The sequence below is a fragment of the Papilio xuthus genome, unplaced genomic scaffold (assembly GCF_000836235.2).
Source record: "Papilio xuthus unplaced genomic scaffold, Pxut_1.1 DF826933.1, whole genome shotgun sequence".
NCBI lineage: Eukaryota > Metazoa > Arthropoda > Insecta > Lepidoptera > Papilionidae > Papilio > Papilio xuthus.
In genome coordinates, this window is record NW_013531716.1 from 1555693 (window position 1) to 1572843 (window position 17151).

Consider the following 17151-nt stretch of genomic DNA (forward strand, 5'->3'; position numbering starts at 1 on the left):
AATGTTTTTACCTAAGTCACTCTTTACATTTTTCAAGAAACAACAGCATATTATAAATCGATAAGTAAAACATAACTAAGTTACTATAATAAAATTCTCTACATTACTAATGTACTAATATGAAAATTGATAGAGCTGTAGTGGGTTATTAAGTGAGAAGATTACAAAAAAAATAAGCGTATAATGTTTTTCTGTGAGGGACAATAGGAGATTCAAAGTTGCTTATTCCATACTTACTTCTTAGAATATGACCTCAATAAGTCACGTGAACAGTGTCAATCAGTATTGAAGGTAAGAAGGATACATTATCGTTATTTTTCCCGAGCTAATGTTTTATTTTTATCCATTTATATAGTAAGCCTATTTGTTAGGGTTCCGTACCTCATAGGGAAAAAAACGGAACCCTTATAGGATCACTTTGTTGTCCGTCTGTCTGTCAAAACCCTTTTTTGATATTATATCATATTTGTTTAAAATACTTATTACAAAAGATCTTATCATTAAAAAAAATTAACGATATGTTTACGTCAAAGGTACCCCACGATAATAACAATACTATAACGATTGGGACTTAATAACAATGATTTAAATACATTTTTCTATTTATTCTTCTAAAGTGTAGATACATTAAAAAATCTTGAATTTTACAAAGCACTTTCCTTGTCCTTGCTGCTTAAAATTGTTTAATGTTTTCACTTCAAATCAATTAGCGCTGGGACTTACATTACTTAATGACTCGTAATTATTCTTGGCGTCTCGAAGCGCCCTTTGTAATTTTTTACAAAGTAAAGTAATTTAATACTTATCTCTTTAAATTTTAAGTCTGTTAGTAGGAGATTGATTTCACACCAAAAACATAATTAGTAGCCTATGTCTTCTTCCAGGTTATGTCCTTCATCCATAGTACGATATAATACGTGAGCTAATTACTATATTTAAATATCTTTGGGACTTAGGCAGTGAAAGTTGTGGTATAGTAATATAAAACAAAAGTTTTTTAACAATTGTTCAGTTAAACCGTCGCCCACTGCGGTTGTCTGGTCATTTTATTGCGCAATCAAACTCTTTGCGCTGTCTATAAAGTTCCGAGGTGTCGTCACAGACTTTACCGACCACTTACAGGGTTTAGAGAGTTGTTAGCTGTATATTAGATCAAATAAAATTGAATTAAGACATAGCTTTTGTTTTAATAAAACTTAAAGAAACCTTTATGGTAGAGTCAATGCAATAGAATGTTAAAGAAATGTAACAAATATTTTTATTTTAATGTGTTTTTTTTAATCGCAAAATGGATTTTCTTTACTTTTAATTTAAGTATAAATCAGGATTTATCTACGAATACTCCAAAAAGCTGCTAAAAAGCCTGTCTTCAATATATACTTTGTTGTTTAAAAGTCTCGCAATTAATTACTTTGTAGTAATCAACAAATCGGTACTGTCGTTACAAGTTATGACCACATTAAACCTCTTTCGATGACGTCACAGTGTAGAGCGGAATGCAGATAAGTTATTGGATGTAAACTTGATTGCTACGACAAACGGCAATAAAATCGTAGACGTGCGTAGCGCGTAACTGAATAGATTCCAGATACTCGTAGACCTTTGTAGCGTGTACGTGATTTTTTTTAATTTACATCATATCCTACCAGCTTAATGTACATTTCTAATCTGTGAATCAAGTATTTTGTTAATAGAAAGATTTTTGCTGACGCTACAACTTTTTAAAAAAAAAACAAGCAATTATTGTATCTTAAGAAATAATAATTTCTAAAACAATCCACGTTTCAATATAAAACATTGTAAGGTTGTAAACAAAGCTAAATTGTGAAATACATTATTTATTTTTATCGACGAGCGAATGCATTTCGCTGTAGGAGAGAGCTAACATCGAAATACTCCAGGTGTTGTTAACCGCGGCGAGTAATTCTCTAGAGAGAAGAAACCTTTGCTAACTGAACTTGATTTATTTCTAATTCTAAATTTTACTTCGAAATTTATCTTAAATTGAATTCAGCGATATAAAACTTTCAATTAGATGTACTTTAAAATATATATATTTAAATCGATGTACAATAAAAAAGGCTTTCAAGAGATTTTGTTCGGTATCAGCCCGACATGTCTTTTTTTTATTTTTATATCATAAGGTGGCAAACGAGCGAGCGGCCACCTGAAATCGCTGAAATAACGAAATGACCGTTGCCCATAGACATACGCAATTGCATATGCGTTGCCTACCTTTATTCGACGGAGGAGAAGATGCACAGAAAGAAAATATTTTCCTCTTCCATGCATCCTCTCATCCGGAAAGTCCACTTCCACTTCCCATCCTTTCCTTATGAGACAAAGGGTGGTCTGTTGTCTTTTATCGTGTATTGTGCAAAATACAAAAAAAATCACTAGGCGCTTATTTTATAGAAATACGCAAACATTTGACAAATACGTTTGCCATATTTATCCATCTTGGTTCGAATAGCTTTGATTACGGTCGGTTTTACGACAAATAAACTGAACGATATCAAGCCAATGTGGTACTAATCTTACGTAGGTCCAATTTATAGGGATGTAAATGATTAGTAACAAGATTTCAGAGTTATTAATTTTTTCTTTATAATTACTAGAATATGAATCTTGTGAGATTAAATGGTAAGTAAAGGCTTCCAATATAAAAATTTAAAAAAAAATAGCAATTATTTCACATAGCAAAATTGCTATTTTTTTTAATTTCTTTTGCGATTTATTACGGATAAATACCGATACCACACTATTGTCTATAAAAAGGAATACGAGTAGTATAAGATAAAGTACGAGTAAGAACCTACCAGCATATTAAAACACTTCGAACCCCCGAAATAGAACTCATATGGACTTATTTCAGTTTTTTTGATGGCACATAAAAACGATGATGGAATAGAAACTACTTCATTACAGTTCCATGTCTTTTATCATCATCTCAATTCTTTATTAAATGACTCATCACTTGGGTCACATATAAAGAAGATTTTAGGAAACAGTAGACAGACGAACCACATGACAATCTGATATATTGAATCTCGATCTTAAATGACAATCGAAACTAATTGTCTTATTTTAATCAGAAAGGAAGATGTCTGCTTGACTTCTAGATCCTTCCTAAACTAAGATAACAGTATGTATAGTATTATATAGGTATTTTGTTAGTTTAATCTTATAGTTATTTTCACAAAGAACTCTACCTTATTGTACAATCATCGACAGTAGGATTTTACTTTTACTTTTATTAGATTAAACCATTTATAGATCTGTACAGTCAAGTCGAAATGCTTTATGACGTATCATCGAGTCTATATTAAATTATAATGTAATAAATTTTGTGCTATCATATATCAAAGACATTGTTCTCGGATTACGACCTCGGTGTTGAGAAATTTAGGGTATAATATTGCTATGTCATTATGTTTTATGTTGTGGTTATCATAAGAAAATTTACGTGAGTTGAATAAGTTTACATGCATGAAGATGTCATGAAAATATAATATGCAAGGAATAAACAACTGCAATATTCAGATAAACACCAACCCATGAACTTACAATACATTCGTTGGAGAGTTGTCTCCAGTGAAAAGGGACTTAATCTGATTGAAGAACTAGTTGTTGCCCGCGGCTCAGTTCGTGTGTAATTAAAAAAAAAACTTAATTAGTACCCTACTTGTCTTTCCAGAAGATGTTCTACATGTGTAAAATTTTAGCGAGATCCATTCCATTCTGGAGGTACTTTCTAAGAAACATCCATACTTCCCTAAATATAAACATTCGCATTTATAATATTAGTAAGATTAGAACTACTTATATATTCATTCAAAGGTTGTTATGCACTTTATCGTACCTTATTATTAAGGAGCCTTATTTTAAATTAGTATAAGAAAAAGTGAAAACCAGTACAATGTGACATTGTAAAAACATTTTCACGGTATTAGTAAATTTTACAGCAATTCTATTTAATTAACCAATCCTTGAAATGGCATCCGTCCATTAAAACTTCAATGCATTTGTGCATAACGTTCGCACTCACACAGCAGCTTGTGTTAGTAAGCTTTGAAAGTAGTTCGCAAAAGCGTGGTGTTTCCCCGTGTAAAATCATATTCCTTTTTATTAAAGTTTCACAATGGAACCATTTAGTTTCAAACGATGCTACTACGTGTTCGGATTTCATTAATCGTGTTCTTTGGAAGTAAGAATATATAAAGAAATGCTCATCATATCTGAATAGTCTCAATGTTAGAGTTGGTTACCACAGTGTACACTGTCATCCATCTTATTCTTCAGAAATACAAATTATTTAATTCAAATGTTACGGCAGTGGAGTTTCACAGTTCATTCTTATCTTACTAATATTATAATAGCGAATGTTTAGATGGATGTATGGATGTTTATTTAAAGTTGTCTAAGGAACGACTCAACGGATATCTATGAAATTTGGCACAGATGTAAAATATAGTGTGGAACAATACATATGGTACTTTTTTAATTCCGCGGGAACGGAGTCGCGGGCGACAGTTGCTTTTTTATATCATTAGGTGGCAAACGAGCGAGCTGCCACCTGAAATCGCTGAATAGGGAAGTGACCGTTACCCATAGACATACGCAATTGCATTTTTTTCTTTAATAGTTATAAAAAAAGTGTTTAGCCGTGTTTATATATCAGTTTAGTATAATGTCTCACGAAAGTTTGAATAATTTAATAGTTATGTTAAATTATGAAATAAGTTAACTTATGACTACAAAATTATTATATATTAATGAAATAAAAAAAATACCACGCATACAAGACCAAAAAAAAATTTAAAATATTACACTTAGTAATGCGGTTTTACTTGCGGTAAAACAAATATTGTTACATGTCTAACATTGGGTTTCTGAGACTAAAATATCTGTATAAAATATTTTGTCATCCTTATCATCATCTTTGGACAAACGGAGACAACAAAAGGTTTTAATCGACCATTTTGGTATGAGAAACCCACGATAAAGAGTGTAAATTAATTTCAATTCCAATAATAAACATAAAGATTATTGAGTTCAAAGGGGTCGTAAGACAAGCTACATTTCAAGAACATCTCAACGTCATTGATAGTTATTTATAAAAAGACTAGTATTTAACGCGAAGTTGCTTTTTTTGTTCTAAATTGTATACAAGTACACAAAATTGTGGATCCAACATTAAAAATGTAAATTATTGCCTTAGTTTCTAGTTGTCCGCTCTTTTCCCTTCTTTGTATATTTACGGATGTATTACTTTTCTATATGTCTAACACCAGTGTCCCAATTGACGACTACATTCTCAAAATTATCCTCTTTAGAACTTTGAACAAATATTTTTGTCAAATATTCTCTACATTTGTATTCATCCGTATAAATTCCGTAAAAATAGTATAAGTTTTATATATTATTTTAAAATGAATATACAAACAGACAAAATATTTGTCTGTTTTATTAGTAAAATAATGTTTTGCATTTATACATTTTAATCTTTTGTTTATAGTTGTGAGAGTGTGGGCTCTCTCCATTCGAGGACAAACTCGCCAGTCGTTGAGAGAGGACACAAGTGCAAAATGATTCGATTATTTTTCTTCGTTACGTTGTTTATTTTGGTAAGTGTTCGAGGGTTTTCATTTTATACATTCAAAATAGTTGTGTTTAGAATTATTTAATATTGGAGGTTAAAAAAATGCGATTTTTTATTAATTTGAACAATGTTCTTACTGTCTTTAAAAAATAATCAATTTCTTTAACGCTATTTAATAAAATGTCTTGGAATTAAAGAGTTATTACCGCAAATTAATGTTCAAGAGAATTTTATCACTAAGGTCAAGTTTTATAATGTCGCGGGGTATTTCCTGACATAAATAAAGACCGTACTAGGGCTTCCACAGTAGATTAAAAGATTCTTTAATACTTTTTTGTTACATCTAGTTCTCTTCTGTTATTTTCCAACAATATTTCGGTTGAATACGCCAAAATAATCACTTTACACGTACCTCAAAATAACGTAAATAATAATTTCCTAAATCCTACGATTTAAGATCTTGCTATAATATTTTGGCAGGCGCTGTCAAGGAGCCATTGTGTAACAATCATGTTATTTAAATTAATTTACAATTTCAGGTAACAAAAGCTGATGTCTTTGTACAAGCGCCAAACAGGGGAGCAACTCTGGTAAAAGTGCAGTCTTAATTAAATATTTATACTCGTAATTCACTCCTCTCTGTAGGAATTTAGTTTCCATTCAAATGTAGTTAAAAATAATAAATTATTTACCTCCGTTTTGTTATTTAATAATTTATAACTTACTAATTTCAGAAACCCATATCAGTCTGCTGTGATATACCTGAAATAGGAGATCCAAAACATTTAGCTGAATGCTCAAATCCAAGGCCGATTGGACCAGTAAGAATATTTTTATATCACTAATCGACCATTATAACTCTTTGACTTTTAATACGTTACAAAATCCTACATATTATGTTGTAAATGCATTTTTTACAGTGCAACGATGTACAATGCATCTTCGAGAAATCAGGTTTTCTTGTCGACAAAAATACTTTGAATAAGGAATCATATAAGAAACATCTTTTAAAATGGCTTGAAGACAACAAGGGGTGGACAGGAGCGATAGAAAAAGTTATTAACGATTGCATAGAGAAAGATCTTCGGCAGTATCTCGATTATCCGTGCAAAGCTTACGATGTGTTCGCGTGTACTGGAATTGCAATGTTAAAGGTAACTAATGTTAGGAAGAAAATCCGACATTGCCAGTGTGGCTCAACACTAGCCTTACTATTTTTTTTTTATCATAAGGTGGGAAACCAGCGAGCGGCCACCTGAAATCGCTGAAACAGACTTTAGAATTGCATATGCGTTGCTTACCTTTAATCGACGGAGGAGAAAGAAAACATTTCCATGCATCCTCACATCCGGAAAGTCCACTTCCATTTCCCATCCTTTCCTTATAAGAAAAAGGGTAGGAAAAGACTACTAAATTAGGCCTCTGGGACGCACACTCATCAGACGAAACGCGGAATTGCTTCCACTTCACGCCTGTCTTCTATGTGGTCGTGGTATTTCACCGGGCGAGCCGAGCCAATTTGTGCGAAGATGTTAAAGCGGGCTCTACCCTACGATCCGATGTCCAGAAGTCTTAATTTAATTTCAAACTATCTGTCCAAATAAGATTTGTTAGGTTGAAAAAACTACGAATAAATTTAAAAACTTTTATCATCGGTACTTATTATTTTGTTTGTTTCAGAAATGTCCCAATGAATTCTGGAAATGTTGATTCTTTGTTAAGATATTTGTGTAAATTGCTATTAAAATGTATTATTTAATTATTATTTTATTTTCTTAGATATTAATATTTCACTAAATGGTACAATTATGCAATGAAAAAGTATTTTTAATGTCTGACATTTAGTTATAAAAATTAAATTAAATGTAAAAAAAAACATCGTGTCTTCCCCTCTCTAAATATTACCAGTTAAGAAAATTATAATTTCATTTCGTACTAAGCAAAAGAAGCGACAATTTTCCAATTAATTATAGAAGGAAGGTTAAAAAGGCGACCTTTGCAACAAACAATAACAAGGCTCTAGGAAATCTGCTACTATTACTTTAAATACAAGATGTAATATACATTTCCTAGCTAAATGAATTGCAAAAGAAACTATTTAAATCATATTAGAAGTTAGTGTATCCACGGTTACGTCTTCTTATGCCTCTTCACTACACTAGAGGTTGGCCGTCAGCTCAGCGAACCCATCCCTGTCCCGTGCCAAGCGAAAAAGTTGTTCAATGCTGATAATAATCCATGCCTGGATGTTTCTCAATCAGGACTTTCTTTTCCTTCCAACACGTCTTTTGCTAACGATTTTGCTCATCATTATGAGTTGAAGAAGTCCGTAGTTTTCGTGTCGCAAGACATGGCCCAAATATGCAACATTTCTCTTTTTGAAGTTCGACAAGAAACGCGAATTATTATATAATTTTCGCATTTCTTGCCAACGCATTGGATACTGTTACTTAGAAACAACAAACATACATAGACGTATTCACTATTGTTTCGTAATCACAAAATATGCCTATAACAATTAGTTAATTACATTCTCCACGCATAGTTGGGCTCAGTTCATTGTCCCGGTGTAATTGCTGTCACAGTGCCCAAGGTCTCAAGAACTCTTGACACTGATTCGCGCGACGCCTTGATGACTATCTGCCTTGAGGACATCCGACTCACCACTACGCTCATTATACGCTCAAGTACCAGAAGGTTGGGAATTATAAAGCAACTAATTGTTGCTTGCGACTCCGCTCAACAATAAACTGAGTATTTTTTTTCCGAAATAATGACTAAAATAAAATAGGTAATCAACTCTATCCTATTGGAAGCATATTTTTTTCAGGTTAAAAATAGCCTGTTTAATTTTACAGACAGTAATGCATATCAAATTTCATCCAGACCCTATACTACCAAAAATACAGTTGCAGATAATTTAATAGCTTGTAAAGTTTACAATGTAAATATCTATGGAATATTATCTAGAAATCTAAGTTATACGATTTAATATTTATTTTAAAAATCTAAAAGGCTACCCTTATCTTTTGTCTTATCTCCGTTAAGAGAGAACTTAGAAAAAAATAAAATTTTAAATGTCTAATCGTTAGTTTGTAGATTTAATTTTCTTAGTAAAAAAATAGAAAAAAATATAATATTACTTGATATAATTTCTACATAAAGATACATGTGCAATAATCAAAATTCATAGCACGACTAAATCGCAACAAGAAGTGTTCCGTCCACTTGACAAGTTCATGGTACTCGTATAAATAAATACATTCAAAGTGTTTGTCAATAAGAATCGCTGTCAGTTATTAGCTAGAAATAGAAATGATATGATATATGCATACTAATCTATACTATAATAAAGTTGGAATGTGTGTATGTAATATAAAAAATATATATTATACATATTTTGTGAACATTATATGGAAAAGTCTGTCCGCATTTGTTCCTAAATATCTGCAAAACGACGGGACTATTTTGACTGGACTCTCCCTAGAAGGTAACTGATGTGGGCAGGAGTAACTTAGGCTACTAACTGCTAAATCCACGCTGATCAAGTTGCGGGCAACCGCTGGTTATTAATAATATGATACTGATTTTATAATGTGGTCTAACAGTGGTAGAGCCCTCTTCAACATCTTCGCACGAATTGGCCCGGCTCGCCCGGTAAAATACCATGACTACACAGACGACAGGCGTGAAGTAGAAGCCATTCCGCGTTTCGTCTGAGAAGTGTGCGTCCCGGAGGCGTAATTTAGTCCTCTTTCCCTTCCCACCCTTTTTCTCACAAGAAAAGGATGGGAAGTGGAAGTGGACTTTCCGAATGAGAGGATGCATGGAAGGGGAAAATATTTTCATTCTGTGCATTCTCTACTCCGTCGATTAAAGATAGGCAACGCGTATGCAATTGCGTTTTTCTATGGGCAACGGTCACTTCGCTATTCAGCTATTTTAGGTGGCCGCTCGCCCGTTTGCCACCTTATGACATAAAAAAAATGTAGATTTCCACTTTCACACCAGCACACAAACATATTGTTATCCCGTTCATTCTCTTTGAGAAAACAGAGATAAGTATTGTTTTTATATAAGGGCGACAGCAATGGAATTCAACGGTAATACTAACAAGTTATATCGATCTATTCGAAAAAAAATGAGAATTTCATTTCTATAAACAATATCCAGAAAACAACAATCATGGTTGAAAAAAACAAAGTCGATTTCCGACAAGGAAGGAAATTGAAGAAACCGTATCCATTGTTTCAGTTATCTGTGCACGCGACAACAATGATTCAACGTTTATTCATTGATATAAAAAATATTTAAGATAAAATAATACATAAAAAATTGAAGCGTAACCAGGAAAATGTAGATTTATATAAAAAAAAACAAAGCAATATTTGATGTCTCATATGAATCGTATTTTTTTTAATAAAAGAACAAACGCTCGTATTATTCCCAAGACTTTTAAGATTATTGCCTTAAAAACTTTGTTTTTAAAGGCAATAATATCACAAGTAATAACAAAGTTTTTTAAGGCATATTAATTTATGTCGTTACAGAAATGCGATTACAGCCGAATATGCAGAATATAGGTTTCCAACTCTTGTGAAATGTAGATACTATATGGGATAATATATTTTCTATTAATAACATTCCTTTCGAAAAAAAATAGAGAAAGAAAAAGAGCCGTTGAAACGAGTAAATATATATTTAACAGAAGTGTTTCTATAGTTACTTTAGCAGAAATTTCACGATTAGCGTACACCCGGAAGTAACAAACAATTAGGCCATTTAACCTCTTCATGTTAACAATACAAAAGTTGTTACATATTTCTGTTATGTACACTAATATATAAATATGTAAAAGGTAAATTATAAACGGATGTAAGCGCGATCATAACATTTGTTAAAAGCAGAACGTTGTGTTACAGTTGGTTGAAATCATATATGTATTTGTAAGCCATGTTATCAAAATTATAAATAACAATTCATATTGCTATATACATTTTACAACTCTTAGGGTGACCACAAAATTATGAATCATTATTTTTTTTTACATCCGAAACAATAAATTTGACAAATATTTAAGTATTTATACCAGAAGATGTTTTGGTGATACCACATTTAAGGGTTTTCACCTTTTGTTACCACGTTGACGTTCATAATATCAATCATCGGCGTTCAAAGGGTTAAAAGATGTGTTTAACTAAGCAATGTATATTGTCAGTATTAAACACAGTAAGTATTTTATAGATAAGGATAGAACAACTGCTTGATTATGTTCTGGATACAAAAATTAAAAGAATCTATAAGAATTGTTTTTTTGTTCGATCGGAATACAGAACACAATAACTGCTCAGCATGTTCTGTCAAATTAGTTTTTGCACCAGTACATCATTATTTTATGTTTTAATTTTTAATATCATAAAATAAACATTAATATAATATTATACGCATTTTGTAAACTAGGGCTACATGCGCTACGACTTAGGGTCTTTCAAGAAGCGAGCGTATCACCATCTCAAAGGCCGGCATCGCATCTGCGGTTCCTCTAGTATTGCTGATGTTCATGAGCGTCGTTGAACACCTCGGGATTCCCGCTGCGTTTACCCCCTTCTGTTATAAAAAAAAAACTAATACAAGTGTACATCTAAAGTTACAAAATAAGCAATGAGATCACTCAGTTGTAAATTTTATGGTCTAACCACAAAAACTCTTAAACAATTTTAAACATTATTTCCTCACATAACTACATATTTACATCTAAAATTATTTTAGATCTTTTATTAGCAAACCACATGCACACTCATTATATTTTTTTTAAAAACTAAGAATCCTTTTTTTTTTAATAACAGAAGTGGGCAAACGACCAGCGGGAACACCGAGGTGTTCAACGACGCCCATAGACATCAGCAATACCAGAGGAACCGTAGATGCGTTGCCTTTGAGGTGGTGATAAGCTCGCTTCTTGAGGGAACCTAAGTCGTAGCGGTTTGGAAATACCGCCAAGGACAGACCATTCGACAACGCTGCTGTGCGAGGCAGAAAGTTTCGCGCAAACGGCACGGTTGTGGATTGCCAGCCATCGAGATGGTGTGGATGGAACCTGGCGGTCTGTCGTGTGTAGATCCTTTATCAGTGCCATTACTCACTTTCCATAATATGATACTTAAGGTCAATGAATACATAATACTCGGGATATACGATCCTTGTAGAATTGAATGTCTTACAATGTCTAAGTATCCTTATTTACTAACTTAGATCCTTTTACGTCGAATCCAAGAGTCCTTACATGACCCCTCTTAGTGTAGATTTGTCATACAAAAACTTTGGGGGTCTTCTGTTGACTTAAAATCTAAATGTGTTCAAAGTTAAAAAATTAAAAATTCTTTTTTAATTCAAAGTACACTTTATTACTATGATACACGTGGAATAAAACAAAAAAATTAAAAGAATAAAAGATATTAGCTAATAAAACTTTATTATCCTGAAATGAGAACGTCGAAAAACTAGTCTCTAAAAAATATATATCCGTAGTTTTTAGTACTAATTGAAAAATGAGCCGTTTACAAATTTAAAGACGCAATCAAAGTCAAATATTTACTGTTGGCCACAAGTAATTACAATAATAGTCCTGATGATAAGAATATTCCTTAGCCGATTTCAACGGTAAAATGCTTTTATAGCCTACAAGATGATTTACCATAATAAAATAATGTAATCTTCCTTCTATAAGTTTGATAGTTTAGATCAGTGGTTCCCAAACTTATTTTGTCTACTGTCCACTTTGAGAATAAATATTTTTTTAGCGCCCCCATATTTTCACATATTTAAAAACCAGTATAACTTCAAATTAAATTAATTGATTATTGTGACCTATATATGTAAATTTACGGAGAATTCTAAACGAAACTTTTACTATAACCCGCAACTTGAAACCTAAGAGTGCCCACAAGGGGGCGTTATCGCCCACTTTGGGAAAGACTGCTTTAGATGGATGGATGTTTGTTAGAAGGTATCTCCACAACAGCTGTTTGGTTCGGACTGAAATTTTTCATACATGTAGACAATCGTCTCGAAAAACACACAGACTTCTAGTTTATTTTTTAATAATTCCGCGCGGATGGAGTCGTGGACCACATTAAATATTTCTGTAAAACTCATTCCTCGGATTCAATATGATAGAAAACTAGAAATATAATTACAATAGAAGGACATAGTTTCGCAATAATCGCTCGATGTTGCAATTTTTCCACTATTTCGGGCACGTGCAGTTTAGTTAACTAAATATTTAAATAATATTAACATTTTAAATTAAATATCAGTTGAAAAAGATGACATTTGTTGTAAATGGTCACATTTTGTCATAGGTTGAATTCTAGACCAAAGATTAACAACGTTATAGCATAGACACGACAAAGATATATTTTTACTTAATTTTTTTCTTCCGATTCGTCCTCTCATAAATTATGATGACAGTTTCTTTATCATGTACAACTTATATATAAATATATATCAAAATTTGATTAAAAATTTAAAGCATAGTCCTAATAACAATGTGGTTGCTGTTTCAAATACTCGCAAAATTTATGACTTTTTCAATATAATATCAATAAAATATTATTGGCGAAACGAAATGTTTTAATGGTAAGTCCATTAAAACATTTCTTTTAAAAATGACCATATAATCCGCAATTATATATAAATAATACATCAAAAATTACACGGCTTAAGTTAATTTTTAGTTATTGTAATTAGCCTTTTCCATTATACGTTCTAAATTTAAAAAAGTAATGAGTGTGAAGTACTTAATTTAGCATCTGTATGTTTTTTAATCTACGGCGTGTGCACCTTGATTGTTCAGAGTCCGACAATGGTCAGGGCCGCTGGATCTGTGATATAAAAACTATTGTATCCCAGCAGCAGTTATTACTACATCTCCGCAACTAGAAAGATAATCATGTTTACAATAACCAGCTTATTTATCCTCGGAACTGCGTTCCAGGTTAGTATGTTTTATTACTTTCATTGCACATCCAAGAATCATGTATACTCGTGAATAAGTCCACAATTTGACTACGTTAAAATGTAAATGTTTTATTCTGTTAACAATTCATAATGCATTATATGTTTACCGTGGGTTACTGAGACTGTAATCCATAAAACATATCGTCATCCTTGTCATTATCTTTGACAAAAGAGAGATAACAATATGTTTTAAACGTTGATTTTGGTCTCAGAAATATATATTAAAAACTGATAAAGCTATCAGTCAGTTAAAAATACAATGCACAATACTTTTTAAAATCTTATTGTATGTGGTTTACAATAATTACTTTTCAGTTCAATTTAGATTTTAATAATTTATATATTCCAGGAAAAACAATAAAATCCATATTAATCGTTTTTACCGTAACATGTATACGAAATTTTTTAATATTTCCAGATTTCAACATCCCAGGGACCACCGCCGTTGCCACCAAATCTACCGTCAGAATGTTTACATCCACCTCATATCGTAAGTAATCTAATCTTTATAATTAACTAGCTGTCGCCTGCGACGCCGCCCGCGTGGAATTAAAAGAAAATTTAATTAGTCCCACATGTGTTCTTCCAGACAAAATTCTAAACTTATGCTAAATTTCAGCGAGATTCATGCAGCCGTTCTGGAGATACCTCTTAAGAAACATCCATCCATCCATACGTTCGCTTTTATAATATAAGTAAGATAAGAAGTAAGATAATCCCCAATGTATTCCTAAACATACCAAAATAAAATCTGTATATCGTCTCTTTTTTTTCCACAGCTGACCATAAAATCGGCCAGTTTCAGTTGTCCGAATGTTTTTTGGTATTATATAGCAACTTAATTGTGTTCAAAATATTTAACTTTGAGCTAACTATAATAATATTTATTAAAGCTGTGGAAATAAGTTTTATAATTTATATTTCGCTTTTAATAAACGTATTAACAGTTATAATTCATGATGTTAAAATGATCGACAAGATGATAATAGCATTTCCACGGTCTGTTAAGTTTCGTAGTTAATTAATTCGTATTTTAAAAACAAAAAGTTTTTTTTAAATTATGTTGCAAAAACCAAAAATATGCTGGAGTTGTTTTGTCTTGACCATAACATCGTCTTTTTAAAGAATTTTATTATTTAATTACGATGCTTTTTGTTAAATATAGAAATTATTTAAAATAAAATTAATGAAATCGCTCCTTTATGAGTTTCTTATATTTGGATACAGGATAAGAGCTTCAACTTTAATTTGCATAAAATCCTAATTGCATCACACAACCCGCTTTAACATCTTTGCACGAATTGGCCCAGCTCGCCCGGTGAAATACCACGACCACACAGAAGACAGGCGTGAAGTGGAAGCAATTTCGCGTTTCGTTTAATGAGTGTGCGTCCCGGAGGCCTAATTTACTCCTCTTTCCTTCCCACGCATTTTCTTGTAAGGAGAGGGTGGGAAGCGGAAGTGGACTTTACGGATGAGAGGATGCATGGAAAGGGAAAATATTGTTTTTCTGTGCATCCTCTCCTCCGTCGATTAAAGGTAGGCAACGCATATGCAATTGCATATGTCCGTGGGCTACGGTACGTAGCTATTTTAGCGATTTAAGGTGGCCGCTCGCTCGCTTGCCACCTTATGATATATAAAAAAATATGCAAATCCTAAATAATATTTTTATAAGCGTGGCTTATGTTATTATTCTAAATGCTTGTGCTTAAAGCTCGGGAGTCGTAGTATATTAAGCCAGATTAAATACAACATTTGTTAATTTTATTTACATGAGATTATAATATTGCATTAAAAGACCTGAAATATTAAAATAGTGTTCTTTAACTAACAGGAAAATCCACGAAAATGCTGTCAAATTCCACCAATATTCACAAAAGAGGAGTTTGAAAGTTGTGGCTTTAAGGAGGAACATGTCGATAAGCCTAGACACGGACCTCCAGACGTAAGTGTTTCATTAAATATATTTTATATTTTGTATGTTAAAAATTCGTTTAAACTTATTTCTGTACAAAATATCTGATTCAATTATTTTTAAGGATAATAAAACTAATTTATAATAAGATTGTAGTTAACGCCATCTATGTATGATGAAGCGAATTACAACGCTTAACAAGCTTTGGGCGTTTTTTTTTACTCTCGATTCGTTTCTAATCTTCACGAATAATATATGTGAAATTACAGGCAATTAAGCTTTATTATTATTTAAAAAAAGTCTTTAAGTTTAATTAAAAGCTATATGTATTTTTTAGTGCTCCAAGCAATTATGCTTACTGAAGAGTCGCAATCTTATTAAGGGCGACGATAAAGTAGATCACGAGGCCATGATAAGTTTCATGGACAAATGGGTTGATGCCAATCCGGATTTCAAGCCGACTGTGGAATCAGCGAAGGCGAAATGTCTAGCACAGGAGGTCCCCGGCCCGATAGAAATCTGTGAAGCGAATAAAATTGTTTTCTGCATTAGTTCTGTTCTTTTCACGGTGAGTTATCTTTAACGTTGTGGTTAAAATAAAAAAATACCTCTGAAAATTTACTACAATTTAATTTTCGACAATATCGTAATAATAATAAATTTTGACTGATAAAAATCTAATTTAAAATGTTGATAATGTGTGCAATACTGGATTTGATTAAACATTGCGAAATTTAAATTCTCTATATATGAATAAAACTAGGTGTCGCCCGCGACTCCATCTGCGCAGAATTAAAAAAAACTTGATAAGTAGCCTACGTGTTCTTCCAGGCTATGTTCTACATCTATGCCAAATTTTAGCGAGATCCATGCAGCTGTTCAGGAAATACCTTGTACTTAGATGGATGGATATTAGTATCCATCCATCTAAACATTCGCATTTGTTATATTAGTAAGATTAGATTAAATTCAATATTTACCTTTTGTTATATCTTCATTAATTCTTATACTTTTCAGGAGTGTCCTAAATGGGTGGCTGGTGATGAAGATTGCAAAAAACTGAGGAATCACATCGACACTTGTTCTAAATATTTTTCATAATGCAACTAAAAATTATCTATCAATTTGTCTATTTATTGTATTTATTTAATAAAAGATTGTAACTTATTGTGTTATTATATTTTTGAAGCGTGGTCTTCGTGTTAAGAAAAATACGTTTATGCCCACCAATTCAACAATATTTAACTAACCAACTCCTAAAGTGTTCTTAAATAGGTATCTCTTTGGTTAAGTGTAAACGAGGTTCAGGCTAAGCGCCATCGGCGCTCGGGAACCTCAAGTCCGGTGAAGCTGTAAATGCCTTTTCAAGGCAAACAGAGACTACTCAATCACAAAAATAAATGGTTAAGTGTCTCCCTAAATATAACTCTTAGTAAGATTAATTAATTTCATTATGCTATGTGTCACCTATTAAGTAGCCCTGTAGTTGAGTGATTATTGTTTTTATATGGTAAGGTTTGAAGAGTATATAGTATAGTATATAGTACTAAGTATATAGTTAATATATTGCAATTATATTTCCGATAAACTCCACAAATATATTCATATATAT

At 32.1% G+C, this 17151-nt stretch overlaps 2 protein-coding genes across 2 annotated transcripts; both read left to right on the top strand.

The window, feature by feature from the left end:
* The first annotated feature begins 5538 nt into the window (after window positions 1–5538).
* On the top strand, window positions 5539–7361 carry LOC106122003 (uncharacterized). The gene is made up of 5 exons (XM_013317851.1): window positions 5539–5627; window positions 6142–6192; window positions 6337–6423; window positions 6523–6756; window positions 7283–7361. The coding sequence occupies exons 1-5, from the start codon at window positions 5589–5591 to the stop codon at window positions 7310–7312; spliced, it is 441 nt and encodes a 146-aa protein (XP_013173305.1). The 5' UTR covers window positions 5539–5588; the 3' UTR covers window positions 7313–7361.
* A 6160-nt stretch (window positions 7362–13521) lies between these two features.
* LOC106121892 (uncharacterized) lies at window positions 13522–16706 on the top strand. The gene is given in 5 exon segments (NM_001312454.1): window positions 13522–13598; window positions 14040–14111; window positions 15459–15569; window positions 15877–16107; window positions 16557–16706. Coding segments are annotated over 5 exon segments (543 nt in total). The 5' UTR covers window positions 13522–13553; the 3' UTR covers window positions 16641–16706.
* Window positions 16707–17151: the final 445 nt, after the last annotated feature.

Bases quoted from the DNA above. Each gene is read 5' to 3' on its own strand.
- LOC106122003 (XM_013317851.1), top strand. From the start codon at position 5,589: ATGATTCGATTATTTTTCTTCGTTACGTTGTTTATTTTG. The intron at 6,193-6,336 runs GTAAAAGTGCAG...TACTAATTTCAG, and splicing joins CAAACAGGGGAGCAACTCTG to AAACCCATATCAGTCTGCTG. The intron at 6,424-6,522 runs GTAAGAATATTT...CATTTTTTACAG, and splicing joins ATCCAAGGCCGATTGGACCA to TGCAACGATGTACAATGCAT.